Genomic DNA, 18574 nt, shown 5'->3' with positions numbered 1-18574 from the left:
TCCAAAAAAAGAAGTAAATGACCGACTTTTTTTTTTTACTCTTTTTTTCTATTTTCTGTTTGTTTTCACTTTAATAAAGCTGTGTAAAGTAACAATGGGCTTCTTTTGCTTTGGGCCAATAGACACTAATAAGTGGGCTTATTGGCCCTAATTACTTGCAGACTTTCTTTCTGTGCTCGAGTTAAAATTGATTGGGCCCTCTATCTGATATATTCGGGTAATTTGCACAAATAGGATCTGTGGTGTCACCATTTAAATTTTAGCCTCATTTAGATTCAAACACAACTTTTTAATGGAGCAACACTTGCTTTAATAGCAAATTATGATGATCGTTAGGATTTGTTGGTCAAAATCTTAACGAATCGTTAGAATTAGGGTGTTCATGATTTGGTTAAATAGCGATTTTCATAGTGAATATTAAATCAAATGGATTAAATATCAAATTGATCTAAACCTAATATCAAATTAAGAATCTTTAGCTTATACAAAGTTATCATATCCTCAATGCATTCATATTGGAAGCCTCTAATTCTAATTAACACATTGCATAGTTAAATATATTTGACTTGATATGAGTATATTTTAACATGACATTACATTTACCTAATAATTTTTTTCTCCGCTTTATTTTGTTTAATATCAATAATAAATAACAACAGTATAAATAGGAAAGAGTATATTTATATACAATTAAAAATCAAACAAACAAACCAAAATCAATGAATCGATCAAGTTAGTTTGGTTTTGATATTAATAAAAAATCGATTCAAATCAAACTGTGAACATCCCGACCTATCTACGATGTTGTATCAAACCAAAAAAAATTATGATGGAATCACATGATTGTTGTGAGTTGTGACACAAACAAAAAGGAAAAAAGAAGAAGAAGATATTAAATAATTGGAGCAGAAGGTTCAATGTGAAACGTAACAAGGACTTAGCAGCAAAAATCAAGAACAATTCATCATTTGTCTTGAAGCCATATTTAGACAGTGTTTGTTTGTTCCAAATTGTCCTAACACAGCCACCACGACTCAACCTGCAGTTTTAAAGTAGACACTTTAATTACTCCGTCTCCGTCTATCTCAAAAATAAGTGTTACGTTAGCAATATTACAACTATGCTACTCATATTTAATAAAGGCGTTAATAAATGTCTCTTAAAAATTAAAAATTATTAAAAAGATAGAGTATGATTTGCTCAAATTATTGTAGAGAATTCATCACCGCAACTTTTGGTGGTATAGTAAATACTTTTCATTCTTAATTAGCGGTTCAGGTTCGAGCACTACATATGAAGTCACTTTTAATAGAAAAAGCTTTAGCTTCTAAAGTAAGACTTTTCAACACAAATTTGAACTAGCCAGACTATAAAATGTATATCAAACACTGGGTGAGAAATTTTTTTTAAAAAACATTATTTTTATGTGTTATGTTATATTATAGATTCTCTAATCATCAAATATTCGAATAAATGATTCCTTTATAAAAAGATTTGACTGAAGATATAATTACAACATTAATCTTTGCCTTTGCCTCATTTGTTTTAAATAGGGGGCACCTCTATTCTTTTCAAATTTCAAGAGTTATGCCTCTTGCATGGACGGGGCTAGAGTTCTAGCTATTAATTCGATAGAACTCAATAATTTTAATTAAAATTTTATATTTATATGGATAAATTTATTAAATATGTATAAATAATTATTCCAAATCTCATAAAACGCGTTTGCTAAAATCTAAAATTCATAACGTCAAAATTTTGAATTCGTTTCCGTGTTCTTGAATATTCCATTTTTGTTCCCCACAAACAAAAGAAATTTCCTTTGAATAATCAGAATGAAAAAATGCACATGACTTGAATGTAAATTTGGAAGACAGTAAGTGAGAATACTAAGTCAAGGCAAATAGAAACAATTTCAGAGAGAAATAAAACCTACTTTAAAAAGTTATCAACAATTTTCTATTTTTAGAAAGCAGAAAAAGAGGGCACATTCATTGACCCCATTGTAGATTTGGACTAAGATTAATATTGTTGTTTGGAGAGAGAGAGTAGGAAGTAGTTTGTTGGAAATAATAATAAGGTCTATGTTGGTTACTTGGTCCATCTAAGGCAGACGCGAAGATAAGATTTCAATTTATAGGTTCTGAATTTTATAAGTGATAATAATCGAGTTTTCAATTTGATATACATATATATTTAATGAATTTAATAACATATATATACTGTTTAAATAAAATTTACTGAGTTAGATTAAACCTGCATACAGACTACTAGCTCCATTCCTGATATAAGACCGGCCCCAAATACATAACGATTTACTTGGTCCATCTTGGAAAATATTTTTCTCGAAAACAAGTGATATTCTTATTTTCTTGTATTCGATACGTAAGAACTGACCGATAATGGGAAAACTAGAAAAATTCATTACAAACACACCTACATATGACTTAAAACTTTTCTCTTCTCAGCCTTAAACTTAAGGATTTATTTTATGTCCCAACTACTGCCGGACTTTTTTTTTATTATAACAATTAACTATAATGATTAAGTATTTTTAAATTGATTTTTCATGCTATGTTATATTATAGGCTCTTTATAACATTATTTTTCTATAATAAACGGTAAAAAATAGTTAGACAATTAACAATATTATTATAAAGATGTTTGATCGTATTTGTCATTTCGACAAACTGAATTTCTTCAATATATTGATATTTTAATAGGTAAAAGAAGCGTGTATTACTGTTTTTTGAAAAAAAATATCTTCTGAATTCACCCTTACTGTCTTAATTAAGCTAGTGAAATGTTAATTAAATGAAATATTCAAAAGAAATACAAATGGTAATTAAGATAAATACTCTTATAGTCTAAATGTCTTTTTTAATTAATAAGATATTGTAAAATCTTATAATATGAGGTGAAAGCAACAAAAATTATATGGTTTGGTTTTATTATTTATTTGACTTTATTTATTAAGTTTATCTTTGAAGTTTTTTTAAATATATATTAGTTCTCCATGCCTTCAAGCAAGTTCCCAACCCCCTTCTTTAAAGTCTCAAGTCGTTTAGCATAACAGATTTTTGCCTTTTTATGAACAAAATAATGGATAGACCTTAACATGGGAACTTGGAAATTTTCTATTAATGGAATTTGTTATTTAATTTTCTCGAGTCGTAAATCTATCATAAATATTTTTTCGTATCTTCTTTATTTTTTTCATATCCCATTTGTGAATTTTTTTCTCATCTTCTTTCCCACTTAATGCTCATGAATTCTTTCTTCTTATTATAACAACTCTAAATGATTTATCATAGAACTAATTAAATATAGGGTAAAAAATTATTTGCATTTAATATTTTATATAAATAAATTAAACATAATATGTATTTTACATAAATTTTCATCATTTAATCATGATTCGTTAATATATATTCTCACCACACTACATCACTTAGTTATAATAAGTTTACATAATTAATTTGAGACAAAAATCTCTGCGTGTAAGTATTTATCTTAAGAATATACAATTTTCTGTACAATATAAAAAATGGAAAGAAAGAAAGAAAAGAAACATAGTGGAATTACTGAATGAAGTCTTTCTATTTTTCCTAAATAATTTACAATCAAATAAATTTTTTTAGATGTTGGGCCTAACTTAACATCAAAATAAGTTTAGGAGGAGAAAATTATTTAGCATTATATAAAGAGTTCATGTTTTCGTCCCACAAAATTGTGGGACTCTAACTACCCCTCTCCTCCCAAGATCAGACATCGAACAAATATAAGACGAGGTTCAACATAAAAACAATTAATGAATTTGAACGAATATGACTCGGATATCATAATTAAAAAAATAATTCTTAGATTTAATTTAATCTCAAGTAACTTATAAGAAAAGAACAATTTAAAACCATATAAAAAGTCGATGTTGCCATTAATAATATGAAATTCTAATAATATGAATATCGAATATAGGCTGAAACCAAATAAAAAATCCAAACATCTCCCAGAAAGTTCCTAACCTTCTGACAGTCATATTTGTAACTCCTATGAGGATGCTAGCTCTTTTTCTATTGACTTTCATTAACAAGAAAGACTCAAAAAGTCTAAGAAAAAGAAAATATAATATACTTTTTTTAATTGGTTGACAAGAGGCTCAATGATGGATTGACAAAGAAAAATAAATAAATTAAATAAATGGTAGCTTGTCATAGAAAGATTAGTGCATACTAATGAGAAGAAAATATTTTGAATCAAATAATTGATCAGAGATACATTGTATCTAATTATGTTATTATACATTTCAAGTGTCAATTTTATTTATTTTATTATACATAAGGAAGGGGATTATAAAAATGATAGTCGTTCCCTCAGTAAAAAGTTAAATAATCAATTAACTTAATTACTGCTACTTTTTCAAGCATATATTAAGTGTGGGACAAACGAATAATTCTAATGAAAAAAATATAATATGTCCATTATAGTTGATTATATTTTGAAAATAGCAATAAAAAGTGAATTCGAAGAAAACGGATCAATGTCACAAAAAAATCATATTTCTTGTAGTGAAGTAATTATTTGAATGCGGGTTAGTATATTCGTTTTTTTGATAAATTAAAATAAATTAAGCTAATAATGGTGAATCAATATAATTCATTTAAATTTGAATAACTTATATTTTCATAAATTAAATTTATCGTATTTAAATGCAAAATATATACCCTCTGGTCTAAAAAGAGCTACGTACGCATATGTGCCACCTAATTTAAAATTGTTACTATAGTTTAATCCTCCTGTAATTTCTTAAATTAATATTTGGTCAACGGTTGTATCTGTTGTCTTCAGAAATAAGATAATTTTTTTTTTAATTTCTATACCTTCCAATATTTTATACAACTTTGTTAGGTTTCAAATTGACACAGGTGATATGCTATGTTTGTATAATTCACTGTATTGTAATTAATGTTACCATTTAATCTTCCTTTGTTTAAAATAAATGAATTTGACATTTTTTAAAGCTCTTTATTTAATTTTTTTCCCTTCAAAATTACCCTTCTCTCTTGAATGAATTTTTAAAACTATTGTTAGCTTTATGAAGAGTTTGAAAATAAATAAAAAAGATAACACTCACAAATTTATTTTTAATTAATATCGTTAACTAACTTTCTTAACGGGTGTATCATGATTCATGCCTCAAAAATTTATTGAACGGAAAATACTTGTAATTCAGAAAATTAATAGCACATGATTCATAAGCTTCTTAAAATTCATTTTCTCAATTGAAATAGGAATCGAAGGAACAAAAAAAAAAGTCTACTAATTATTCAATTATTTTAATTAATTGGTCATGACTTGTACTGTTCTTTTTAGCATTTATATGTGTGAGAAGATTGAATAATTATATTAATATCTTTTAGTTCTATTTTGTACGTCTCTTTTCAATATTATAAAATAGTATTATTGTTAAATTAAAGGGAATGAAAGCAAGATTTGGTGACCTAAACTTCAAAGAGCAACATGCGTGAATTAATTCAAGAAAAAAAAAACTTATATAAATGAATTAGCAGAGAGAACCTTCTATTTAGATAGCACGTACTATTTAGTATCCAATGAGGTTGACTACGGGGTATGAGGAGTGGTACATGTAGATCGAAGAAATATTGAGTAGAGGTAATTAGATAGGATATATTATATATATGACACACTTGCCGTTTATCGAAGATATAACCCTAGATATGAGGATATGAAGATAGAAAATCAAGGTAGGTAGTCGAGTGTTACAACTGATCACATACTATCTTTTGTTCTTCAATTTAATTATCACTAGTAATTTTATTTGATTCGATTATCGTATTATGTGTGATTGCTATTGTTTTCTCTATTATGTTCAGCATGATTGATTCATTGATGTATCTTCTTTTCATACTTGATGATATTATGTTGTACTTGAGTCGAATTTCTATCAGAAACAACATCTCTATATATCTGCACAAGGTAACAATAATGTTATGCACACATCACCCTTTTTATACCCTACTTGTGAGATTATGCTAAATATTAACAAAGACAAGATAGAAATATTTTATTCTCATTGTTCTTTGGGAAGCAATGGTTGACCATTTTATGGTTGGAAGGGTTTGACATAGCCAATTAGTTGAAAGTGACTGAAAAATAAGTATTAATTTGATTAATTAATACTCTCTTATAAAACAATGAGAAATATATATATTCTTTTGTGTGCATATATACTCTCAAACCTTATTGACAATGATGTTTCAAATAAAAAATGAGGGTGGACTTAATTATAAGAATAAATATTCTAATGACACATTTCTTTCTATTTGTATGTATCAAGTATTGCGAGTTAAGTTCATCTCTATTTTTTTAAAATTAAATGTGTGAATATAAACATCTACTATGTTCAAGTTGTTAATCAAAATTTTTTAATAATTTTTTACTGTAAATATTTTTCTTTAAAAAATGTGGGGAAGCATGCCAATCTATGTCCCTCTCATTGTGTTTTAGTGAATAGTGACAAATTAATATATTGTTATTCCCACAATCTAAGTCAAAGTAATTTCACCTATATTGTGACTATCTAACGATCATCACATGTACAAGTGCTAACTCCATAATGTGATTCAATTGATATAATAATTCATTAGTTGTATTAACTTTTCAAACTTAACGGAGTTAATTACATATTTTGGAAGTTTTGAAATATTTCAAATTGTCGCGGGATGAATATAGAGTGTCAAAATATTAAAGAGTAAACGCGAAATGTACCTACATTCAAGAATAGTGTAATTCTCATATTTGAGTTGAATTATCGATTATCCTTTTTGAAAAGAAAAATTATCATTTCAATTATCTTTAGCTTTGTTGAATCATATTAGAGAGCCATAATTTTTGCATAGAAGGAACACTAGTATAGAACTACTACATAATTCGATATTATGAGAATATTTGTACGTTTGGCTATAAAAAATTATAATTAAAGATGTTAGGATCTAGGATTTACTATAATGACAAAAGGTATAGCTAATAATAAGGACATAACAATTTTTTATTATTTATTTAACTAAGTCTATCAAATAAATGTCATGTTTGATCATGAATGATCCTGAGTCTACGTACCCCCAACCCTCCTCACCTAGGCATCACAATATATAGGCTTCACAATATATATGTAGACATTATCGTTACCTAATATCTCCCCCCCCCCCCCANCCCCCCCCCCCCCAAACCACCATTTGTAATTTGATTCAAATGCTTACTATCATGCCGAATGAGTATTTGATAGCAAGCACAACAACTTTATTTCTCAGCCAAGCTCATTAAGCAATTAGCATTATATTCAATCATGACTCTGATCAAGGACATACCCAACTGGCCACATCACCTAAGTCTCACTATATATAGGCAGAATATATGCTGGCGTACCCCCAACGATTTTCACCAGTTAGGATCAAACACCTACTATTATGTCAAAGTTATAGCTGATAGCAAAGACACCGATGCTCCACAACTTTATCTCTAGTAATTTATCAAGCTCATGATCAAGCAATTAAATCATTTTCGATCATGACTCAGACTCAAGCCATTCGCGACTCATCATCACCTCAATCTCGTTATGGACATGATATTAACGTTACCTAACATATAAGATAAAATAAAAGTTTAAAGTTAAACCGTAAAAGAGGTGGCTAGTACGAGTTGGTAGCTGCATGAAAATGTCAAAGGTAATAACACCAAAGAAGAAGAGGTCACATATGTCATTTCACAACTAAGATGGTTGAACAAGGAAGCTCAAAAACGTCCGTTTCCATATTAGAGATCACTCTAGATATCTTTCAAAATAAATTTTTCTTTTAAAATTTAAACAAAATCATCGTCGTCTTCTCCTCCTCCTCCTTCTCCTTCTCCTTCTCCTTCTGCTTAAAAATAGATTTGTCTTTTTGCTTCGTTAGCATTCAATTCGCGTTTCCTTATCCTCTCTCCACCAAAAAAAGGAAGAAAAAAACATTTTATATCTCTCTATCTTTAGTACCGTACACCGACTGATGCTAGCTGTCTTACCTTTATTCTCTCTATAAAAAGCAAACACGGTGCATAAAGCATCTTGCGCGCCTCTCTATATATACCACAAGAAAAGAGTAAACATAAAGAGTTTGCTACTATCATCAATTGTCAAAAAAATAATGGGTCTTCAAAGTCATGAAAATCAAATATCTTTTGGAAATCATGATCATCATCAGTTCCATCAACAACAACAAACTCAACATCAGCATCAACACCAGCAACTATTATTCCAAAATAATACTGATCAGCGAAATAACGCTGATCAGATTTCTTTTGGAATGTTACATCAGTCATCTTCTGTCATACCTGAAAATTTCATGTAATTTATTTTCCGTTTTCTTAATCCAAATTAGAGAAAAATTGTTTTTTTTTTTTAAAAAAAATCATTATTAATATTTTCTGCAGAAATAAAGAGAGTAGCAGTACTGGAGGTTATGATTTAGGTGAACTAGATGATCAAGCACTTTTCCTGTACCTTGATGCTCAAGATCCTTCTTCAAATCATGATCAAATACGTACGTCTGTTTACTTTTTTATATTTTGAATTTTCTTAGTGAAATTCTTGTTTCGATGTACTTTTGATTCTATAAATTTGTAAGTTTGGTCTAAAGAGAATATTCTCTTTTTGAGATTGTTGTTCTTTTTGACCAGATCCTCACATAATCATTTGAGAATTTAATTTCCCTTGAAATCAGAAAGGAAATAAACTGCTTTTAGTTATTCAGAAAAAAATGATTTTCTTTTGTTTTATTTAGATTTTGAGAGTCAAACAAATTCTTTTTCGTGACTTTTACAGTTGGCTCTCGAAATTGAAACTTTAACACATAAATCTTCTGTTTCCTCTAAATTTTGAGAGTCAAACAAATTCTTCTTTGTGAGTTTTACAGTTGGCTCTCGAAATTGGAGCTTTAACACATAAATCTTCCGTTTCCTCTAGATTTCGAGAGTCAACTAAATTCTTCTTTATTATTTTTACAATAAACTCTTGGAATTTGAACTTTTATCACATAAATTGAGACATAAAGAAGTTTGTCTAGAAAAAAAAAGTAGATCTCTCTAGCTTTTTGTCTCTTTATTGTCAAGTTTTTTAATTTTTTGGTTATAATTTTGCAGAAAATAATTCAGAGATGATGAGACCACCAACTCTCAACATTTTTCCATCACAACCCATGCATGTTGAGCCATCATCTACAAAGGTAAAAAAAAAATAATCAGTTCGATACACAAAACATCTCGTCAGAGTCGGAGGAAAGGCTCAAAGAGTAATTTGATGTGTGTACAAAGGAAGTATATATAATACTAATAATAATGTTTCATTTTCTTGTCCTTAACTACTTTTTTTTCTAATTAATGAAGTTTTAATGACTTGTTATTAATTAATTAATTTCTGTTTTTGGTAGGGAAATGCTGGATTTGTTTCTAGTGGTTCTGAGAAATCATCTGAGCCGTCCATAATGGAGTTATCAAAGTCCAAAAATAATGTACTTTCTACTTCTTCTGGACCTGAGCCTAAAATTCCTAAGGTATTTGTTTATTTTCAACTAATTTGTAATGATTTGTATATTCATCAGTAAAATATATCCTATCCTCTCCATTTCAATTTTCGTAGTTCGATGGTCAAATTACGACGAGAATATGGTGTAATTTTTTTGGAATTGATTTTTTATGTTTAAAAACCATATAAAAAGTATTATAATAAGCAGTTAACTAAAAAGATCATAAAATATTTAAGACACTTAGGATCAATTTTAATTTTTTAAAATAAAGATATAGTGTCACATAAATTGAAACAAAATAAATCAGTACTCGAGAATATTTCTTTTTTCGGGTACTCAGAAGGTTGCTTGTTCTTCAATTTTGCGCGATTATTTTAATTTAATTTCGCCTATAATTTTATTCATTGGTTGGTGGCAGCGAGAGTGGAATAGGAAAGGTCAAAATTCAGGTTCAGAGCAAAATGCACCTAAAACGACAGATCATAAGGTAAGATTCTTGATTCTTCGGTTCATTCATCGGTGTATAAAATATTTTGTGTTTACACAAAATCTGGGGAAGTGTCGCGCGTCAAAGGGTGTGACGTAGTCCATTTGTCCTACTGCAAGCATTAGTGATTGCACGCCTTCATGGCTCAAACGGATGATTTTCTTATTTGAGGAAATTAATATAACTTTTTATGCATTTTTTTTAGTTAGTTGTTTTTCCTTGCAGACATTGAGGAGACTTGCTCAGAATAGAGAGGCAGCTAGGAAAAGCAGAATTAGGAAAAAGGTACTTAATTATATACTATTAATTCTTTAATTAATTATTATCATTGGTTTTAAAGTTAAAATAAGAGCATCATAATTTACTATTTATAGAAATTTGTTAATCTAGTTAGAACTGAAGATCCATAGGAAACAACTTCTTTATATATCTTACATAAGATAATAAGGATAAACGTCTGCGTACTTTTTATCTTTTTCAGACTCCTCACGTGGGATTATATTGGATATGTTATTGTTGTTCATCGAATTATTTTTCTATTGCAGGCATATATTCAACAACTAGAGTCAAGTAGGATAAGGCTTGCCCAGCTAGAGCAAGAATTACAAAGGGCTAGATCTCAAGTAATAAAATTTCTCTTATTTTATTCATAGAATTATTTGGTTTTAATTTTCTTATATATTCAACAAAAAAATAATATTTTTTTTTTGTAGGGTTTTCATTTTGCGGGTAATGCTCTTTTAGGAGGAGACCAAGGACTTCCTAATAACATTGGAAACATGACCTCAGGTACACTTTCAATCATTCAAAAGGGCGAATCTACCGTTTAAAGTTTATAAATTCTGAATTTTAACGCTCTTTTGAAATAAAGAGTTTTAAAGATAAATACATGGTTGACCAAAGTCATTGATAGTAGTCTACTATCGAAAATCATACCTTCTACTTTACCCCGCTTCTACAATTATATTATTATTTAATTTAATTCCATATTACATATACCTACTAAAACTTAGACATTCTTATTGATCTCTAGTATTTAAAAAAATTCATCAAGGACACTCTAACCTACTCGATCATATTATATTTATCTTTAATACTGATTTTTTTTTCAAACATATTTTTTCCACATCTTACAATACACAATTTCAATTAATTTGCGAAAATAGTCAAGTGAAAGCGTGCTCTCTATAACGACTAACCCTTAAAATTTTTAATTTAAATGATCGCATATTTCAACATGATACAGAGTGAATTTTCACGGTCTCATTTTTGCATGAATATTTGTAGATGCTGCAGTGTTTGATATGGAGTACTCAAGGTGGCTGGAGGAACATCATCGTCTCATGTGTGAGCTTCGAAATGCAGTGACTGAACATTTTCCGGAGAACGATCTTCGAATTTACGTCGAAAATTGTGTCACACATTACGATGAAATGATGAATCTGAAGAGCATGCTTGTAAAATCCGATGTCTTTCATCTTATTTCCGGCATGTGGAAAACTCCGGCGGAGCGTTGTTTCATTTGGATGGGAGATTTCCGCCCATCCGAACTCATCAAGGTACGTGTGTATGTACTATCAGATCGCCTAAAATATAATTATAGTTAAGTATATATTCTTGATATGTGAAATTGGTAACTTGGAAAACAAAGCCAATTACTTGTTACAACATGCTAAAATATGCACAGGTAACATTAAAAAATTGACATAATGCATTTACGTTGCTTAAAATCCTAATACAAAACCCTAATTTTCGTAGGATAAATACTATTCATTAGGTCCCAATTTTTATTTTTTTAAAATTTTGTTCTAAAAAATGATGTCTTTCTATTATTGAAATAGAAACAATTTAACTTCGAAATACTTAATTATAATTTTTGAAGCAAAATTAGATAAGATCAACTCAATATTTTATATTTAAATCTTTTGAATATTCAAAAACTATACGATAAGTACTACAAATTGCAACTTTCTTATATGAATTTGATAAAATATATATATATATATATATATATATATATTAGTCAAAGTTCGTATAATTTGATGCTCGAAATGCAAAACACAATAACTGAGACGGAGGGAGTACTATTTTACCTTTAACAAAATAATTTATTTTAGACCACAAATTTAAGACACCTTTTTTTTTTCATAAACTTCGTGCAAATACTCAAACATCGTCACATAAATTGATTCTAATTTCTTTACTTTCTGTGTCATATCCTTATATTATGGGTGAGTAATATTATTAGGTGTATATTTGGGAGTTTTTATGTATATTGAGATGAGCTAATTTTTGTTAATGATGCATGATTAATAGATAATCCTGAGTCAGATAGAGCCATTAACAGAACAACAATTTGTGGGAATATGTGGATTACAACAATCAACACAAGAAGCTGAGGAAGCTCTCTCACAAGGGCTGGAAAATCTGAATCAATCAGTTTCAGACACAATTGTCTCTGATGCATTATTGGCTAACTGCCCTCAAAACATGGCTAATTATATGGGACAAATGGCTCTTGCCATCAACAAACTCTCCACTATTGAAGGCTTTGTTAGACAGGTACACACATATATAGTCCCTCATATATATATACATAACTATTTATAAACTCATATAGTAATTATATACTCCCTTCAATCCAATTTATGTGACGGCAACAATAACATGCTCAATGTAATATCCTATAAGTGGAAAACGGCAAGGATGGTGCTTTACGTAGATCTTATCCTAACTTGTGAAGATAGAGAAGTTGTTTCCGATAGACCCTCAACTGAAGTAAAACATATGAAATCGGTACAAAATCTAAAAATGAAAAGATATTTTTTTGAAATTTACGAATTAAAACATATCATAATAATAACTGTGTGACTATAAATCTCATATTTCAAAGATACTATCCGTAGATATTCTTAATTAGGTGACCTGATGGTATAAAATAACTTCTCGATTGACATATTGTATATAAATAACTTATTTTATTTATTTATTTATTGGATTATAACTTATACCCTAAAGTATAAAAAATATTTTCACACTACTAGTGTTTACACTTTAACATGTTGTAATGAGTAACCTGCCTTATTTCAGGTTAACAATCTTATCTCTATTTTTCAAATGAACGGTTACATGTTGTAGTTATTTTTTAAGTGAGTTAATACCGTAAAAATACATAAAAGTAAAACTATTACTATTATTTTTTTAATGCTAAAAATAAATCTCTTCACATTAGCAGTTGAGATAGAGTCAAAATTAAGTGATTTTGATAGATTGGTAGGGCCAAGATAGAAGTACTATATCTACTCTTAGTTTAGTTGGAAAACCTACTCCATCATGTATGACCTATTCTCACCAGCTTATTTTTCCATATATAGACTTCATTTAATCAGTATGACCAATATTTACCTTACAAGAAATGACCTTGAACTCTTCTTGTTTGCAAATATATCATTTGTGTACAAAATTTATCTAAAATTTAAGCTTTTCTAACTCGGTCTGGCCCAGTCGTCCTCCACGTCTACTGACTTTTCAAAAGGCGGAATGCTCAAACTCTTTTATTCTTTTCCCTGCCCTCCACCTCTTACTTCATTTCTTTCTTCTTGTGTTCAATCAACATAATCCTTTTCTAGAAATTATTAATCTAAGTACTTAGCAATAACATATTGTGGTTCAAGTAATAAAGATTATATTATATGGTTTCATGTATGTTTAGGTACAAGATAAGTTTTCTTTGTCTTGTATATTAAAATGTCATTTTTGCATGAATTTCAGTACAAAACAACATAAGAGTACAAATTTGTAAAACTAATACTTCCAAATATATAGAGTAGGGACCAAAAAATGTTTAAGTTTTAGGCCTATACATTTTGTATGAATGAAGTGACATTCATAAGCCTATTGATTTAGAACACAATAGATAAGAGCTCGATCGAACCTAATTACTTTTACAAATAGTAGTTACGTTAAAAATTCATTAAATATCTACACATCAAATTAAGAATTCAGATATATTAACACTTGAAAATTGAAATTATCTAATATTTAAAACCTACTAAACAAAAATTCTGACTCATGTATCTCTTTTCAAGTCATTTAGCAGTTTGCTCATGAATATAAAGTAGTTATAATATCAAAATTCTATAATTCCACCAGCTAATAGTAGCTGTCTTTTCACATTCTAAATTTGTAATAAAAATCTTACATTAAGTCAATAACTACCCTGGTATATATTTTTTTACACTGATTGCGATTTAAAACATTAATGAAATAAATATAATAAAAATCCCTCCAAAGTCAAATTAACATGAATTGACTACTTCTTACTTAACTATCTATTGAAAATACGAGTTAATGACTATTTTCAATTACAGGCTGATAATTTGAGACATCAAACAATTCATCGACTTCATCAAATATTGACGAGCCGTCAAGCTGCAAGGTGTTTTTTGGCAATTGCTGAATATTTCCATAGGCTAAGAGCTCTCAGCTCTCTTTGGGTGGCTCGGCCTCGACAGGAATAACTTAAAACTTTTAATTAGCTAGCTAGCCATGTTAATTATAATTTCTATAGGTTCTTAATATATTTTCTCTAAAATTACTCTTTTTTTTTTTTGTTATTTTTATATTTTCCTTAACCCTTTAGTTTATATAGATAGATGTATAGATAAACAAAAGAAATTACTAGTGTAAAATTATGAAAGTAGAACTTAATGATCTCCTTTTAATTATGTCTTCTTTTTCTTCACATTGATTATTATATAGAGACTAGAGAGATCTCACAAAAAAAAATTATTAAATGCTTGTTAATGTTAAATCAGTATGTATGGAGGCTTGCATTTCGGGGTCTAGTATGATAAAAACGTATCATTTAAATTTAAAGATAAGTTCTATAGAGTGGTGGTTAGACCGACTTTGTTGTATGAGACAGAGTTTTAAAGTGAGGATGTTGAGATGGATGTGTAGGCATATTAGGATAATTTGAGGGAAGGCAGATGTGCTGATGCCGCAGCGAAAAGGTGTGAGAGGTTAAATATAGTGAAAACGAGGAGGTATGAAATGTGTGTATATACAGATACAACTCTATCTTGAGAAGATTAAACAGTTATGATCCATAAATTATTGATTTGTTCTAAATATTGATAGTTGTGATATCAGGACTGATTGCATTTAATAATCTATGTCATTTGATACTCATAAGGCTGACGCATACTAATAAGCAATAATTAAGGTCGCTTGGTTTGGCGTGAGGGATAAGAATAAATAGTCTTGGAATAAAAAAATAGTTTTGAGATTAGTATGATATTGTCCGCTTTGGGTCAAGCCCTCATGGATTTGTTTTTGGGCACATCCCAAAAGGCCTCATACTAATGGAGTTGGGTGAGCTTGGTACATTTCTTCTTCTCCATCCGATGTGGGATAGGTTTGTTACCCAACAATCAGTTATCCCATATACATGGTGGGATAAGTTATCTCAGGATAATTAATCCTAGGATAACTTGTTTCCAACCAAATGACCCCTCATAGTCTTTGATTAGTCACGAAAAGTGTCATAATACATAAATATGTTTTTTTTTAAACTTGGTCTAGACTTGCATCTATTCCCTCCAATTTGGGTATACACAAGTTGGTATTGAAACTTGAATAAAGTTGAACAATTAGGCATACATGTTATATGTGGCATGATACACGTAGGATGTGAATTGCCAAGTAAGACACACATGTCTATTTGTTCGACTCTATACATGTTTAGGTGTTAGTTATGCACACCAAAAGTTGGAAAACATAAATGTTAATTAAAACAATTATCATACATTAATCAAAGCAAATCATTGGGATTTGTTAGTGGAGAAACCAAAGCACATTCCTGATAATTACAAGGTTCAATGCATTGAGTGATATGATATTAGAACTTGTCAAGAATTCATGGATCAGGACTGTTAATATTCCCAAAACAAAATTAAAGAGGGAGTGTGTGTGAGTATATATATGTGTACTTATGTCTCTAACAACAATGTGCACTGAAATTGATACTTTACGAGAATAGCAGAAAATGAATGATTTCGTTGACAAAAAAACTAAGCCCAATGTCCGTAGAGGAGGGCAGTCATTGCGAATGAGTCAGTTACTACGAGCTTCTTTGGCTAATGTATCTGATCGTCCTCCTCCTCGTGACGTTGTCTTAAATCACTTCAGCCATCGTCATCCATTGCTTCGATTGCATCTTCGAGAGAGTGAAGGAATCAAATGCAGCTTTTGCAATATCATCATCTCTGGTTGGACTTATGCCTGAGAGAAGCATTGTGATTATTACCTTGGGCCATGGCCGGGAGTACTAATATTGCACCCAATGTAAATTCATTATTAATAGTCATTGTGCTTCAGCTCCCAAGACCTTGACTTTGGAGGATAATGTCTCTTACGAGCTCTTCTTTTCATTCCCATTCAAACACGGGAATGCAGAGATCGACTGCAACATTTGTTCCGATGTAGTGGTGATTAAAGATGGACTGTTTTACTATAATCTTGAGCGTCATGAAGCTTTGCACGTTATTTGTGCCCTCGATGAAGAAGCCGGATTTGATAATGACAAGATGGACATGTTATCTATTCAACGCTTACAAGAATTGAGGATAATTTGATTAAACAGAAAGGACATCCGTTCGCCTTAATTACTAGCAAGATTGGAGCTTTTCTATCTGGTGATTGTTTTTTTTTTGCAGTATGTTATATGTTGGTATTTATCTTTTTTTTCTGTCATTTTTGTTTCATGCTGGTGTGATTGTGTCTGCTGTATGATTTTAAATGGAGAAAGGAACTCATCTAAATTAGCTAATTGGCATAATTGTGTTGTATAGCTGTCTCGTTTTTCTTTTTATTATTGCTTTGTTTTGCTTGAACCAAGGGTCTTTCAGAAACGACCACTCTACCTGGTAGAGGTAGTGGTAAGGTCTGGGTACGCTCTAACCTTCCCAAACTTCACTTCGTAGGATTTCACTGGGTTTCTTATTGGCATACTTGTGTTGAATATACTATGGGGTTGTTTGGTTCGTGAACAAAGTTATGTAAGCATTATAATTTTGTGATCGATTCTAGAGCATAGCGGTGGCATAACCTGTAGGCTGTTGCTTAATACTAGGAGTGGGCATAAATCATCGAAAACTGAATTATCGAACTGAATGGGTGTCTTGATTGACCTATGCCAACAAATTCATTATGTTAGGGCTTGATAGAGTAATCTAACCTCCATACGTTATTACTCTAAAAGTCAACATGTTATATATTGGACAAATTATGAACATACCTTTTCCTTCAATACGTAATTTCCGACGTACCAAAATTTGATTTACCAGACATAGTTCGGTATTTGATATCTACTTTTATAGTACAATATTGAACCGAATACCAAACGCTCATCCCTAATTGACAATATGCGTTGAGTGACAATAACAAGAAGAAGAGGAGAAATATGCATGAGAAGAGGAGAAATATGCATACTTCTGTCTTGGGAAGTGCTATGATTAATTAGCATTAAGAAAAAAAAAATTAATTTTGTTTTGTTTACAAAGCATGTGATTGGGCTTAGCCATTAAATTTATTGGTGGAGGAATCAAAGCTCACGCCTGATCAATGTAAATGCAATCACAAACATCACTATTTGGAACATATCAACAATTTATGAATTTATCTTCCCAAAACAAAAGGAAACAGAGAGAGTAGCTGCAAAAAATCTATATATTTGTACATAAACAGTTTGTATCCACAAGGAAGTTTCAGTAAAAATTGAGAATGAGTGGAGTTGACAAGGGAACTGATCCCAATGGCACCTGTAGAGGAGGGCAGTCGTTGCGAATGAGTCAGTTACTACGAGCTGCTTTTGCTGTTGTATCAGATAGTCCTCCTCCTCGTGACGTTGTCTTAAATCACTTCAGTCATCGTCATCCATTGCTGCGATTGCACCTTCGAGAGAGTGAAGGAATCAATTGCACCTTTTGCAATATCAGTATCTGTGGTTGGGCTTATGCTTGTGAGAAGCATTGTGGTTATTACCTTCATGAGGTGTGTAGTAACTTCCCTAGAGAAATTCGCCATGATTTTCATCCCGGCATTGACCACACTCTTAATCTAAGGCCGTTTCAGTTGGCCAACAACAATGAGAAGTTTCATTGCGCTGCGTGTGGTGATGATGATTCTGTTCATTCTCTGTTCCGGTCATACTATGGCTGCGAGTCGTGCAATTTCAATCTTCATGTTGAATGTGCTTCCATACCTATAGCATTATCTCGTAATGTGAAATATCCGCTTTATCTGTTCCTTTCTTTCCCAATAAATAGTGAGACTGCTACTCTCTTTTGCTCAATTTGTGCTAAAGTTGTTCCCACTTCCGGGTGCTGGGTATTTTACAACCATGAGCATGATTACCTATGTCACTTCAATTGTGCTGCTGTATCAGAATACGGAATGGAGAATCATTCTATGGGCAAACTTCAAAACAGGCTGCAAACTCTGATGA

At 30.4% G+C, this 18574-nt stretch overlaps 1 protein-coding gene across 1 annotated transcript; it reads left to right on the top strand.

The window, feature by feature from the left end:
- The first annotated feature begins 7916 nt into the window (after nt 1–7916).
- On the top strand, nt 7917–14759 carry LOC125865254 (bZIP transcription factor TGA10-like). The gene is made up of 11 exons (XM_049545456.1): nt 7917–8401; nt 8488–8597; nt 9196–9278; nt 9483–9605; nt 9997–10065; nt 10291–10350; nt 10611–10688; nt 10779–10854; nt 11353–11624; nt 12382–12627; nt 14436–14759. Exons 1-11 carry the CDS (start codon nt 8202–8204, stop codon nt 14583–14585), a joined length of 1467 nt encoding a protein of 488 aa, XP_049401413.1. The 5' UTR covers nt 7917–8201; the 3' UTR covers nt 14586–14759.
- Nucleotides 14760–18574: the final 3815 nt, after the last annotated feature.

The sequence above is a fragment of the Solanum stenotomum genome, chromosome 5 (assembly GCF_019186545.1).
Source record: "Solanum stenotomum isolate F172 chromosome 5, ASM1918654v1, whole genome shotgun sequence".
NCBI lineage: Eukaryota > Viridiplantae > Streptophyta > Magnoliopsida > Solanales > Solanaceae > Solanum > Solanum stenotomum.
The sequence above is the reverse complement of the archived record's forward strand: the minus strand, read 5'-3'. Positions and strand labels throughout refer to the sequence as shown.

Excerpts from the sequence above, each read along its gene's own strand:
- LOC125865254 (XM_049545456.1), top strand. The coding sequence starts at position 8,202 with ATGGGTCTTCAAAGTCATGAAAATCAAATATCTTTTGGAAATCATGAT. Across the intron at positions 10,066-10,290 it reads CTAAAACGACAGATCATAAG|ACATTGAGGAGACTTGCTCA; the intron begins GTAAGATTCTTG and ends TTTTCCTTGCAG. Across the intron at positions 10,855-11,352 it reads CATTGGAAACATGACCTCAG|ATGCTGCAGTGTTTGATATG; the intron begins GTACACTTTCAA and ends GAATATTTGTAG.